We start from the raw sequence: 12,761 nt of genomic DNA on the forward strand, positions 1-12,761 counted from the left end.
TTATTTTATATCAATGTTTTATTTATAAAGATTGATCTAAGAGGTATTTTTATCCATTATTCTAGTTTTCATTAAATGGGAAATGTGGATCTTGCTGTTTCTTATGAATGTTGCAATAATTTAGAGGGCCGGGCATGGTGCTCCACAAACACAATCCCTGCAGCACACAGGAGGCAGATACGTTTGAGGCCAGCCTGGTGTACATAATGAGCTCCAGGCCATCCAGGACTACATTCTGAAACCTGACTCAAAAACAAAGAAAGACACACAATAATAACATTGCAATTTCTATTGGGGTACATGATGAGGAAGTGCTTAACACAAGCTCAAAATAACTTGTGGCTCTATTTTGCTATGCAAATCAACGATTGAATATCTCATCAAAGATATCACAGGAGTCTCCTTTTCAGCTCCCCCATGTTCAAGAATAAGAACATCATCTCAGTTATCTCAACTTTCGCCAATGTATTTGGGCCTTCTTGGCACAGAGACGATTTCTTGATTTTCTTTGTATTGCCAGCACCTTGGACAGTACTGGCCACAAACCAGTTCATAGCATCGGTGGTTTTACAGCCTGAAATGATTTCCTTGTGATACCATATTTGATGTCACTGGAGATATAAATTACTTAGATATAAATCACATGCATTCATTTCATTGTAACAAACTGCTTTTGTGTAAATGACTCCTAAATCATTGTCATTTCCCTCTTAAGACAGGATGCATACTTATTAAATAAAGTCTCCTGCTAGACATGTTGTTGCAAATATCTAAGTCTTAGCCTCCACAAAACCACCACAACAATGTAACAGAGGTTTAACATCTAAAAATGTTCTTTTACTACAAGGTTAATATATTCTCACCTGCAAGCTTACCAAGGGGTTGTTTTGGGTGTAGAAAGGAGGTTCTTGAGCCTGTTCTCTAAAATAAAATTATAAAGGAAAAGGGGGAAAATTCCCTCATATTTTATGAATATTATTACTGTGGAACAATATGGATAAATATAAATCAGAAACACATTTTTCTTAACCCCCTGTTCATCTAATACTTTATAGATACATTTTTCCTGACTCCTATTACTCACGTGCACAAGAGTAAAAAAATGTGAATCTTAGAAGCTAACATCTTGTTTTCATTTGAAGTAACTGGTCTTTGGTGAGGTGAAGGGGAAAAGTGGCCTGTGCTACTTCACCATCATCAGCAACCGTCCCTGAAGCTTGTAAGTATTCGGTTTGCTCTAAATTAGTCGTTTCTTCGTATCTTTTCAAGAACCCTTTGTTTGTGGGACAACCATTGTCTATTCGCGGAAATGCCATCCCAGGACTCCGCCCGAGCTGGGGGTGGGGAAGAAGCCGTGCGTGGAGAGATCGACTGAGAATTAAACTGAGCGAACAAAGAGAACTCCCGGCAGCCCTGCGCCAGCGCCTCTCAGCTGCATCAGGAGACTCCAGAGGGTCAGGCAGAGGGTGCAGGCTGCTCCAACTGGCCTCCCAAGGAAAAGAGCTCAAGTAAATAATTGATGGAGATTGATCGGACCCGAGACAAAGCTTTGCTGGAAACCAATACATCCGATTTTAAGCGGTTTCGGAGTCTTCTGCCAAATACAGGAAATGGGAGTAGGGCAGGGATTTTGATGAGCCAGGCTGATAATTCTCCATCTCGGGCGTGGCTCTGGCCTTTTTTGTCTTCTTGCCTCCCATCAGCTACCCCTGTTCCCCATCCTCACTTACTCTTTCCTCTTTAAGCCACCACTCCCGTTACTTCTCTCCTGCCCTCCCTCCAATCCCGCCCTCTTTCCAGCCCAGTCCGGTGAGGTCAGCTCATGAATACTGCTGTACTTCCTGGGGGAGCGTCTGGCACAGCTTGGTACCCGGAGCATTGGGCTGCTGCAGTTGCAATTCCAGCCCAGCTAAGCACCCGCCGGCTAGGAACCCGCTCCCAGAGTTCCGCGTCTTTGTAGTTACCGCCTTTGTTTGGCGAACCCGAGTGGGTGTGGATCCCATGCAAGCAAGCCTGCTCAGCAAGAAAGTCTTCTAGAACACTATGAAGTTGAACACTCTCTGAAAGATAGAAAAATAACCTCGAGGACTCCGAAATATCAGGAAGAAAGCGGTGTTGATTTCCATCAACTTCCTGGAAGCGACGCCTCTGCAGAGAAGTGAGAACTTCTGGATTTTTAAGGAGATGAGGATGAGAAACGGGGTGGGTCCTGGGATAGATAGGATTTGAGATGGAAAGGGTTGATTTAGTCCTTACTTAAATTGCTTGGATGATGATTTCTACTGTAGAAAGTCTTGGGATGCCGTACCTTTTTATTGCTAGTGACAGTTGCCAGGTGCCTTAGATTGTCTGAGTTAGTTACTGAAACCCAAGTTTTCTCTGAGGTTAAAGTTGTCTGGGACCAGGCTTCAGTTCATGACTTCTCAGCTCCTGTGTATTTTGCTTAGTTAAATATAACTTTGTATTGCCAGTATAATTAAGTTGGTTGGCCCACATTAGTCTGACCCATGGTAAAGTAGGCCAGACATTCTAGCAGTGGCTAACTTTGTTTTCCCCTCTGATGTAGTCTTTGCTTTAATCTCTGTATTACAAAGTGAGCTGAAAGGAGATTGCAGAGGCAGAAAAGGAGGTGGGGTATTTGGCTGCTAGAAATGATTATATTCTCAAGATACAACAGATAATAACAGTAATAATGTAAGAACGTTCCTGGGAAATCATCTCTCCTAAACGATGTGTGTGTAAGAGAAGTTTGTGTGTAGTTGTGGCCTTTCTGTGTTTTATAGATAAAAAATGTTCTCCTGAAAAGTTGGCCAAATGAACTAATTGACTGGGTCACCAGACAGGAACACAGGGCAGAAGCTTGTTTTCCAGTTTAAAGTGGTCTGTTTATTTTGGGAAGATAACCACCTATCTTACACCATAAAGGAAGATGAATAGCTTTCTGGGTATAGAATCTTCTGTTTCAAAATCTGGCTCTGAGTGAACATTCTAACATTTTTTAAATTTAAATTTAATTTTATGTGTATGGTATTTTGCCTGCATGTATATTTGTGTAACATATATAGACCTGATGCCCAGGGAGGCCAGGTCCCATGGAACTGGAGTTTCAGACAGTTGTGAGCTTCCATGTGGGTGTTGGGAATAGAACGTGGGTCTTCTGGAATAGCAGTCAGTGCTATTAACTGCTGAGCCACTTCTCCAGGCACATGACTGGGCATTTTAGGGTTTCAGCTTAGTTTATTATATACCATCTAGGGGGATGGTCAACACCGAAACTCTTTTCTGCATTGCACTTACAACTCAGCGCTTCATAAGCACAGAAAAGTGAGTGTGGACAAATCCGTCACTGAAAACTTCACAGCCTGCTTATCAGATTTCCCAAAAAGTATTTTTGAGCTAAAAAAAAATAATCTCTTTGAGATTTCCAATGGCTGAATCTTATTTCTGATGCTACCATTTTTTTTTAAATCTTGTAACTGGGGTTTATTTATAGTCACTCTTTGCATTTTCTTTTGTGTTCTGTTCTAAAGAAAATTGGCTGTAATTATCTAAAGACAACATTAGGGGATGGAGCGGAATCAGAAAAATGTCATTTATCTACAGTAGATATTCTCTAGGATCTTACATCATAACAGTGTTTCTTTCATTGACACCTGGGGATACTAATTAAATTAAAAATTTCCCCACTAAACTGTGTTTTAAATACAGATTTGAAGCTGAAGAAAGCTGTGTGACAACTATAATGTGTAAACATTTCCTTTGCCTTCCGAAGTCTCTTCGGGACCTTATTCTTCGCCCCCTCCACCATTTCCTCTCCCATTCATTTTCTTTCTGAACCCCTGTCTAACCCTTTCCAAAACCTGCTACCTAAGGAACACAAGCTTCATCTGCCTTTGACTGAGATGGAGTAAGATGGAAACAGCGCCACGTTGGGCAAAGTGAGAAGTTACAGCCTTGTACCCTTTTCTTAGTCAAGGGTTTCATTAAACGCTGGATTTCCAAGTCTCCCTTTTTCTCTGTCCAGCAAATTCACCTTTAACTCTGCAACGATGTAAACATACTGTATATTTCTCTTCTTTTTTTTTTCCGTCCCAGCTTAGAAAGGAAGGTTGGTGGCAAAAAGGAAAGAAGAGGATGGTGTAGAGATGAACGGTTCCAAGTCACATCCGGTAGGTTCTCCCTAGACTGCCATGAGTCAGCCAACGTCCGGGGGCGCTGCCCCAGTCGCAACCTCAGCTTCTGCCGCCACCGCAGCCACGGAGGCTCGCCTGCACCCGGAGGGCAGTAGCAGAAAGCAGCAACGAGCTCAATCACCTGCTAGGCCTAGGGACAATTCTTTCCGACAGACCGCCGCGGCCACGCGGTCCCCTCTTGGCATTGGCACTAAACTCAATTCCGTTCGGCAGCAGCAGCTGCAGCAACAACAGCAGCAGCAGGGTAACAAGATAACCGGTCGTGGCGCCTCTGGAGCCGGCTCCAGAGGATGCGGAGGCGGGGCGGAGAAGGCAACGCCCGTGGTACCCAAAGGGGCTGCTCCAGGAGCTGTCCAGCCCGCGCCTGGTGCTGAAGGGCCCCCCGGGGCGATCCTGGCCTCTGTGAGCTCCAGGAGGCCCGGGCCGCCAGAGGAGCCATCCCGGGAGATAGAATCAGTGCCCTCGAAAGTCGGGGAACCCCCTCCGCTAGGGGGAGGAGGAGGGGGCGGGGAAGGAGGAGGAGCCGGCGGCGGCCCGGGGGACCGGGAGGGGGGCGCTCCGCAGCCGCCGCCGCCCAGGGTTTGGCGAGGAAAAGGCGTCCGCGCATCTCACAGGGGTAGTAGCGGCGGGGAGGGGGTCTCCCCTTCGCCACCCACCGCTGCTGCAAGCAGAGCCCCCGGCCCGGGCAGCAGAAACTCTGGAAGCGGCGTCGCAGGGGGCGGCAGCGGAGGTGGAGGGAGCTACTGGAAGGAGGGATGTCTGCAGTCTGAGCTCATCCAGTTCCATCTCAAGAAGGAGCGGGCGGCAGCGGCTGCGGCCGCGGCTCAGATGCACACTAAAAACGGTGGCGGTGGCAGCCGCAGCTCCCCTGTCGCCGGCGCCCCTGCCATCTGTGAGCCCCTTGTGGTCCCCTCCTCCTCCCCAATGGCGGCCGCCGCCGAAGGCCCCCAGCAGAGCGCAGAGAGCAGCGGCAACGGCGGGGCCATGCAGGCGGCGGCTCCCCCTGCGCCGCAGTCGCTCCCGCAGCAGCTCCAGGAGCAGGAAGATATGCAGGAGGAGATGGAGAAGCTTCGGGAAGAGAACGAAACTCTCAAGGTGAGGAGGATAGGGGGTGGGGACCGAATGGGGGAGGGGAAGCGTGGGGCCTCCGAGGATTAGGGCGTGTCCCTGTAGGGTTGGAAGGTTGCTAACCTGTTAGGGCTACAGTGAGGGAGGGAAACTGGGAAGGAGGGGGGATGTCCATGGCCTACTCCCAATTTGAAATGGAACCTAATATTAGTGCCGTTGCGTTTCATTTAAAACCAAATCCAGGCCTTCATTTATCCAATTATCATGATTTGCCCCACTTTCTCATGGGCAGAGAGTGCTAGAGTAACAGAAAGAAAGAAGGAGGCCTAAACTGGGCCTGGTTTTCTAGTTTCTGCTTTCAACCTCATTTCAGTCCTGTCTCCCAGAGGAGGAGGCAGTAAACCTGGGTACTGGGAGTAACCATGGGATGTATGCGGTGCGCATCTGAGGGATTCCAAGGAAGACTGATTGTGACCCATGATGTGTCACTGTCTCAGAACGAGATCGACGAGCTGAGGACCGAGATGGACGAGATGAGGGATACTTTCTTCGAGGAGGACGCCTGTCAACTGCAGGAGATGCGCCATGAGTTGGAGAGAGCCAACAAAAACTGCCGGATCCTGCAGTACCGCCTCCGCAAAGCAGAGCGCAAAAGGCTCCGCTACGCACAGACCGGGGAAATTGATGGCGAGCTGTTGCGCAGCCTGGAGCAGGACCTCAAGGTCTGCAGCTGTGGGGGAGGGGAACGAGGGCGCGCCGGGGTCAGTGGGTGGAGACTTTGGTGAGAGCTCTTTACTTTGAAATGGCCTTCATTGATGACTGGCAAAGGGTATTAGGTTGCTAGCGTTCACCACAAAATGTCAGCATCCCGGAAGCGGAAGGAAATGTTCAGTTTAGTTTGTGTGTGAGTGTGCGTGTGCGTGTGCGTGTGTGTGTGTGTGTGTGTGTGTGTGTGTGAAGGGGCCATTTCCTGGGAGTAGCTCAGAAGTAATGGGAAGAGAGTTCCTCTCGCCTGGGCTGAAATAAGGCCATCCATGGTTATGGTTAAGCACAGACTGTACATGGCCTGGACTCCAGTGATTTGGCTTCTAATGATGGATTCCCACCGAAGGCCAGATGGAATCAGGCATTCAAGAGTAGCATTGTGGGTTTCTGTGGAGCACTGACATCCAGAATAGCATTGAGAAAATAGTTAAAGGGGGTGGGGAAAAAAAAGAAGAAAAAAAAAAGAAAAAGAGAAAATAGTTAAGGTCTCCCCTTACACTCTAAACAGCAACCCATTTGAAGAAGGAGAATGAAGCAAAAGAAAATATCTCAATTTGTAATGAAATTGCCCATCCAGAATATATCCCAGAAGACAGGCTTTGAGACAGCTCAAAGCTTGCAGTACGCGTTTTCGTTGGGTGTTCTTTCTTCAGTACAGTTTGACAGGAGGCAAATTTATTTTCAAGGCAAACTGAATGTTAAACTCATCACTACTGACAACCAAATCTACCTTTATCTATATTAACTTCATCAATAGGAAAGTGAAGTCAATTAACCTAGAGGTGTTTTAAGGAAGCTCTGAGTAAGTCCTTGCTTCGTTCATTTTGTTTCCTTTGGGACACAAAGCGACTCATAGGGAGCTGTAACATTATTATGTATGTTATTGATTGATTTTGAAGAAAAATCTGTGAATTAGAGTTTATTAATGGAACCACTCTGGAGAGGCACCATTGGCACTTTAACGCACGCACACGCGCGCACACACACACACACACACACACACACATATATTGTGTTTTGCCTGCATGTATGTTTGTGCCCCAGATGTATGTCTGCTGCCCTTAAATGCCAGAAGAAGGCGTAGCATCTGGGAACTGAATACAGAGTCCTCTAGACAAGCATCCAGTGCTCTTAATCAAAAGCACTTTTTTCATAGGTTCGATGCATGCAGTGCACCTGGGCCTTATAGCAAGCTTGACGGTAGTCACACTCCCTTTATTTAGTCTAAACCAGGACTGGCTGTGTCCTGAGACTCTACACTAAATGTTAAGTATCCCTTCAAAGCGCTAGAATTTTCAAGATATTCTCAAAAGTTAGGGTAAAACTATATACTAGTATTAAAACAGAAAAGAATCTCAAGTAGTAGAATGCTTGCTAATCTTAAGTACTTGAAACTAGTTGGAGATATAAGGGGGAAAAATCAAGTCCCAATACCCAGTCGTTAAAAATGTCTTTTTCTCCATGTCTCAGTGGGGGCAAGAGTGGAATCATGTGGCCCATGGTTTTACTGTCAAATTAAAGCAGATATGTTAAATCTATCGTATTGCTCTGATGTAGTGAGGTGAAAGGAACAAAGTTGAGCCTGCCACCTGGCTACCTGTTAATTGTGCAGTCATGCACATAGTACGGAATATTTCCCGCCTCAATAAAGCCGACACAATCATAGCATCTATCCTATGGGATTTTGGTGAGGATTATGTGATCGATATATGAAAGGCACATAGATGAGGTATTGGAAACACTGCCACATAGTAAGTGCTATGGAAATATTGGTTTTTAATGCCTTCAGTATGAGTCAAATTATATTTCCTTGCTACAAACACATCATTGTAGGTTGCAAAGGATGTATCTGTGAGACTTCACCATGAACTGGAAAATGTGGAAGAAAAGAGAACAACAACAGAAGATGAAAATGAGAAGCTGCGGCAGCAACTTATAGAAGTTGAAATTGCGAAGCAAGCCTTACAAAATGAACTGGAGAAAATGAAGGAGGTTAGTGTCTGACTTCATGATTGACTGTGTATGTTTGTTTAGCCTAATATCACTGCTTAGAATTTTTCTTTCATGATTATAACTTTCCAGTCTACTCAATATAGTAAGAACTAAAAGATTGCCTTGAGTGGAATAGCAAGGAAAATACTCTAGCCTGAACTCCTAGTTTAACTTGCTATGAACTACAAACCGATGTTTATGTTTCTGTTGTTAGAATGCATGTCAATTAAATACATTACTAGCAAACCACACACGCATGATATCAAGTTAAGAAGGGATAAAGTGACGTCTGTGTTAGCTGAGGCAAACAGTTTTATAAGATTGTTGCTGTGTTCATAGAACAGTAAGCTTCTATAGTGGGCAGAGTCATAAATCCCATTCAATCCCGTCCAACCAAGTTTTCTCTATAACAATGTTTCCCAAATTGTTTAATGTTCAGAATATAATCCCAAAGATCTTTCACAGCAGCCAAGTCAATCCCATCAGAGCTCTGATGAAAGGGTTTGTTTGTTTCCAGTTGGTATCTACCCAATTGTACCTCAAAGTAATCCACCTTAGTTCTGTCTTTTAGGGTAGAAGATTCAAAGTTCTCTTTCCCATGTCCATTCTGTGAACATCCAATATTCCAAAAGAATAATGATCACAGAAAATATTCAGAGAAGAAAACAAAATGTCTATCAATAAGTAACTAGAGTCATGATAAACATTTTCACTGTACTATAATATTTTTAAGCTACTTTGAATTATTGTCAGTGTAATGTATGAAAACTATGAGCAAAAAAATAGGCAAAAGAAGAAATGGACTCCTGATCAATTTTCTCTGTTTGGAATAAGAAAATTCCAAAAATATTCATCTTTGCAAGGACTGAGTATTGAGGCACTTGTATCTGTTATTAACAGTGAAAACATCAGCAGCACAATCAAGAGTCCGTAAATAGAAGGACTTTGAAATGCTCTTTTGTAGAGCAGACTATTTTTTGTGATCTTTGTTCCCAGGTTTTCTAATATTATCCTAACTTTAAAACCTTTTTATTTTATTTTTAGTATTTCATATATTAACTAATTAATTTTTGAGATAGGATCTCTCGGTGTAAGTCAGGAATTTTTTATATAGTCTAGGATGGGCTCAGGCTTGAGGTGTCCCTCTGTCTCTGCCTCCCAAGGTCTGCAATTGCAGATGTGTAACACTCACATTTTACCTAAGCATCCTTTCAACATGGCAAAATAAGAAAAACACCGTGGTTGAAATATGTTTCTTGATCAGAAGTCCAGAGTGTCTCTGTGTTACTGTCGAAAAATACAAAGATTGAGAATCACATATTACACCTTCATCCAGAACTAATGAAGTGACCTTGAAAAGCCCATAACTTCTACTTTTCTTTATTTATTCTAAACTGTAAAGGTTGATTCAAAGGATTTTCAGTGTCTTCTCCTATGACATAGTTTATCTTGCAGTTCAGGACACTGCCATTTAGAGAACAAATCATATTTTTCCCTAAAGTTTTGAAATTAAACACAAAGTTATTGTATGCATATGATCTTCAGAATAGTGTACAATTGAAGAGTTTCAAATTTAGTGTTTCTGGTGGGGGAGGGAGTGGAGAAGATAGCTGGTCAGTTTGCAAGGATCGCTATCACCAAGTACTAGATAGTTTACTGTCTCACAATCCTAGAGGCCAGAGGCCCAAGAACAAAGTTTCAGCAAAGTTGGTCCCTTCAGAGGGCTTTGAGAGAATGGTCTGCCCCAGACCTCCCTCCTCAACTTGTTGCTGGTCACCTTCATGTTTCTAAGACAGGTTCCCTGTGGCTACCTGCTTAGAAACTTCTGAGTTGACCTCCATTCTGTGCATGTGTGTGTGTGTGTGTGTGTGTGCGTGTGCGTGTGCGTGTCTGTACACTGTGTGGATGTTTGTGGAGGGCAGAGGTCAGCCTCAGGTGGTGTTTCTTGGGAACTGTCCACCTTGTTTGTTGAGATAGGGTTTCTCACCAGCATCTGTGGCTTAAGGATTAGGCTAGATTGGCTGGCCACAAAGCCCTGGGGATCCATCTACTCTTATTTCTTCAGTGAATGCTTACAAGCATACACCACCATGCCCAGACTTCTTCTTCTTCTTCTTTTTTTTTTATTTCAAGACAGGTTTTCTTTGTGTAGCTTTGAAGCCTATTCTGGAACTCTCTTTGTAGACCAGGCTAGCCTTGAACTCACAGAGATCTGCCTGCCTCTTCCTCCCGAGTACTGGAATTAAATGCATGCACCACCATGACCTGGCCAACACTCAGTCTTTTTATGTGGTGCGAACTAAGAATGCAACTCAAGCACTTGAGCTTACAAAGTAAGCATCTTGTTGTCTGGCATATTTCTCCAACACCCAACACTTCCTGTTTGTAAGCACACAAGTCATATTAGCCGATGATCTTCCCCAATGGATTTACTTTCAATTGATTATCTTTGTAAAGAAATTATTTCCAGGTAATTTTCTCCTGCCTGGATAACATCTCCTAAGTGGGGATTAGGATTTTAACATGAGTTTGAAGAAAAGGGTAAAGGAAAATCACTCAATGACTTAGTGTGGGAAAATGAGAAAGTCCATTTTTCACATGAGGCTTCTCCCCTGTTCATGTGTGATTTTGTTTTGGTCTTGGCCTTTGTTTATGCCATTTAAAAACCGTCAAGCAACAGCATACCTTACTTGGTTGCCAGAGATAAAAAGAGAACTACCTTGTAATTTGGCATCGTGTGGATATTTCTCAAGTGAATACGTAGAAACTTGTGCTTAAGAATGGCTTAAGCTGAGGAATTGGGAGACAGCTCAGTTCATGAAATATTTACAGAGCATTCATGAGGCTATGAGTTTAGATTCCCAACACTCTTGTGAAGCCAAGTAGGCCGTGAAATGCATTGTGCATCTGTAACCCTGGTCCTGGGGAGATAAGGGGACAAAGACAGGCAGATTTTAGGGCCTCTCCGTCCAGAAAGCCTAGTTGATATGGTGAAATCCAGATTCAGTAAAAGGCCATGCTCCCCCTCCACAGGAGGAAAGTGTAGAAAAAGAACCCTAACACTAACCTCTAATCTCTACATGTTTATACACATACACATATACATACCTGCAAGGAAAGAATCCTGTGTCCTGAAAAGAGGAAAATGCTCTTAGACCCATCCACTAGCCATACCGATGGGCCTTCCTCCATCTTAAAATAAAAATCACTTCCCTGGAATGCTTTCTTTCTTAAGGACTCTGGCTCTCAATTAGGAAAACATGGGTACCACACTAATAAGTGGGGACCTAAAGATAATTCATGTTTACCTAGGTGTAATCAAACCCTTAACTTAAACTCTGACTAAATAAGACAGCCATGGAAGTCCAGGGAAATTTAGCAGCATTTATGCAAGACATCAGCTTTCTGTGTTTGCTATATGTGGGATTCATATATTTATGTTCATGCGTATACAGGTGCACTCAGCTGCATTTGCACATGCATGGAGGTCAGAGGTCAACATCAGATATTTGCTCTTATTGATCTTCACCCTAATTTGTTTGGAATAGTGTCTCTCACAGAATCTGGACGGAATTCACTATTTTGGCCAGATTGTCAGGGGCAGGAGGGCTTCACACCGCTGCTATTCCTCCCACAGGTGCTGAGATTGCAATTACATCCTGCCTTGCTGGACTTCCATGTCATTGTGGGAGATTTGAACTCAAGATCTTGTGCTTATTCAGCAGGAACTTTCCTCACTGAACAATGTCCCCATCCCAGGACATTAGCTTTTAAAAAGTAACTTTTTACTACGAAAAATAAAATTAGGAAATGTGTGATGGGAGGAGGGAAGAAAAGTAGAAGTTTGAGAAGTCTGGCATGTGGACATGTAAAAATTACTAAATGTGATGAAGAAAATTGAAAACCAATCCAACAGGTATAACCATATGCCCAAGACTGACTCCATAGGATCAGAAAACCACATGTAGGAAACAGTCTAAAAATCAGAAGTATCCCACTGAAATAAGGTATCATGGAGTGATCATGTTGTTCTAAGAGAATGATGCTAAAACTGAGCTCAGGCTACTGAGGTGTCTTGGGAGGTCAAGGCTCTTGCCTTCAAGTGTGACACAATCTGAGTTCAACTCCCAGAACCCCTATCGTGAAAGGAGAGGACGGAGTCCTTAAAATTGACCTCTGAGTTCCATATGTGGGCTATGGTATCCCTCAAATAAATCAAAAAAATATATATAACAATAATGAAAATAAGATGAGCTGCCATAGTAGCTAGGTTACTTGGTAGGGTGGGGTTCTTAACCATCGGCTGTCTCATTTGTAAAGTGCAGACTTGCTCATGGAGTAAAATAGAACCATGTCAAATTCTGAAGAAGAAAAGACACTAGTTATAAAGTCATGAAATATTAAATAAAAGCAGACTGCTAATCTTAAGATTTTAGCTGCATATATGGATCCATATAGATGTTGAACAGTGCCCTTGAGACCAATAGACCATCTGCTAGAGTTAGGAACCATTTACTAACACTTTAACTAGCTTCAAGGGTATTGACCAATTGCTCTCAGAGTTGGTGACTGCACAGAGTCCTGTGCACCTGCACACATCCATCTGCTTATTGTCTTCCTCTGGGAGGATGGAGTAGGCACTTGGGAGGAAGTACTGAGTAGAAGCAGGATGGGGTAATTAGTTTAGGCTTTTGCAATTTGTCCCTTATATTGAAAGAGCTGATATGCTGCCAACTGCAAACA

At 43.7% G+C, this 12,761-nt stretch overlaps 1 protein-coding gene across 2 annotated transcripts in view; it reads left to right on the forward strand.

The window, feature by feature from the left end:
- The first annotated feature begins 1,351 nt into the window (after positions 1 to 1,351).
- Positions 1,352 to 12,761, forward strand: part of Soga3 (SOGA family member 3) — a 57,004-nt gene continuing 45,594 nt past the window's right edge. Inside the window, exons 1-4 of one of the 2 annotated variants that reach the window (XM_041653462.1) lie at positions 1,352 to 2,158; positions 4,096 to 5,288; positions 5,759 to 5,983; positions 7,860 to 8,018. In XM_041653462.1, the coding sequence (XP_041509396.1) occupies positions 4,191 to 5,288; positions 5,759 to 5,983; positions 7,860 to 8,018 (1,482 nt within the window). In that variant the 5' untranslated portion in view covers positions 1,352 to 2,158; positions 4,096 to 4,190. The remainder of the gene's footprint in view (positions 2,159 to 4,095; positions 5,289 to 5,758; positions 5,984 to 7,859; positions 8,019 to 12,761) is intronic. The other variant, XM_041653461.1, reaches the window with a different exon arrangement.

The sequence above is a fragment of the Microtus oregoni genome, unplaced genomic scaffold, assembly GCF_018167655.1.
Source record: "Microtus oregoni isolate MIOR12 unplaced genomic scaffold, Mior012 000006F_ref0000085, whole genome shotgun sequence".
NCBI classification, from domain to species: domain Eukaryota; kingdom Metazoa; phylum Chordata; class Mammalia; order Rodentia; family Cricetidae; genus Microtus; species Microtus oregoni.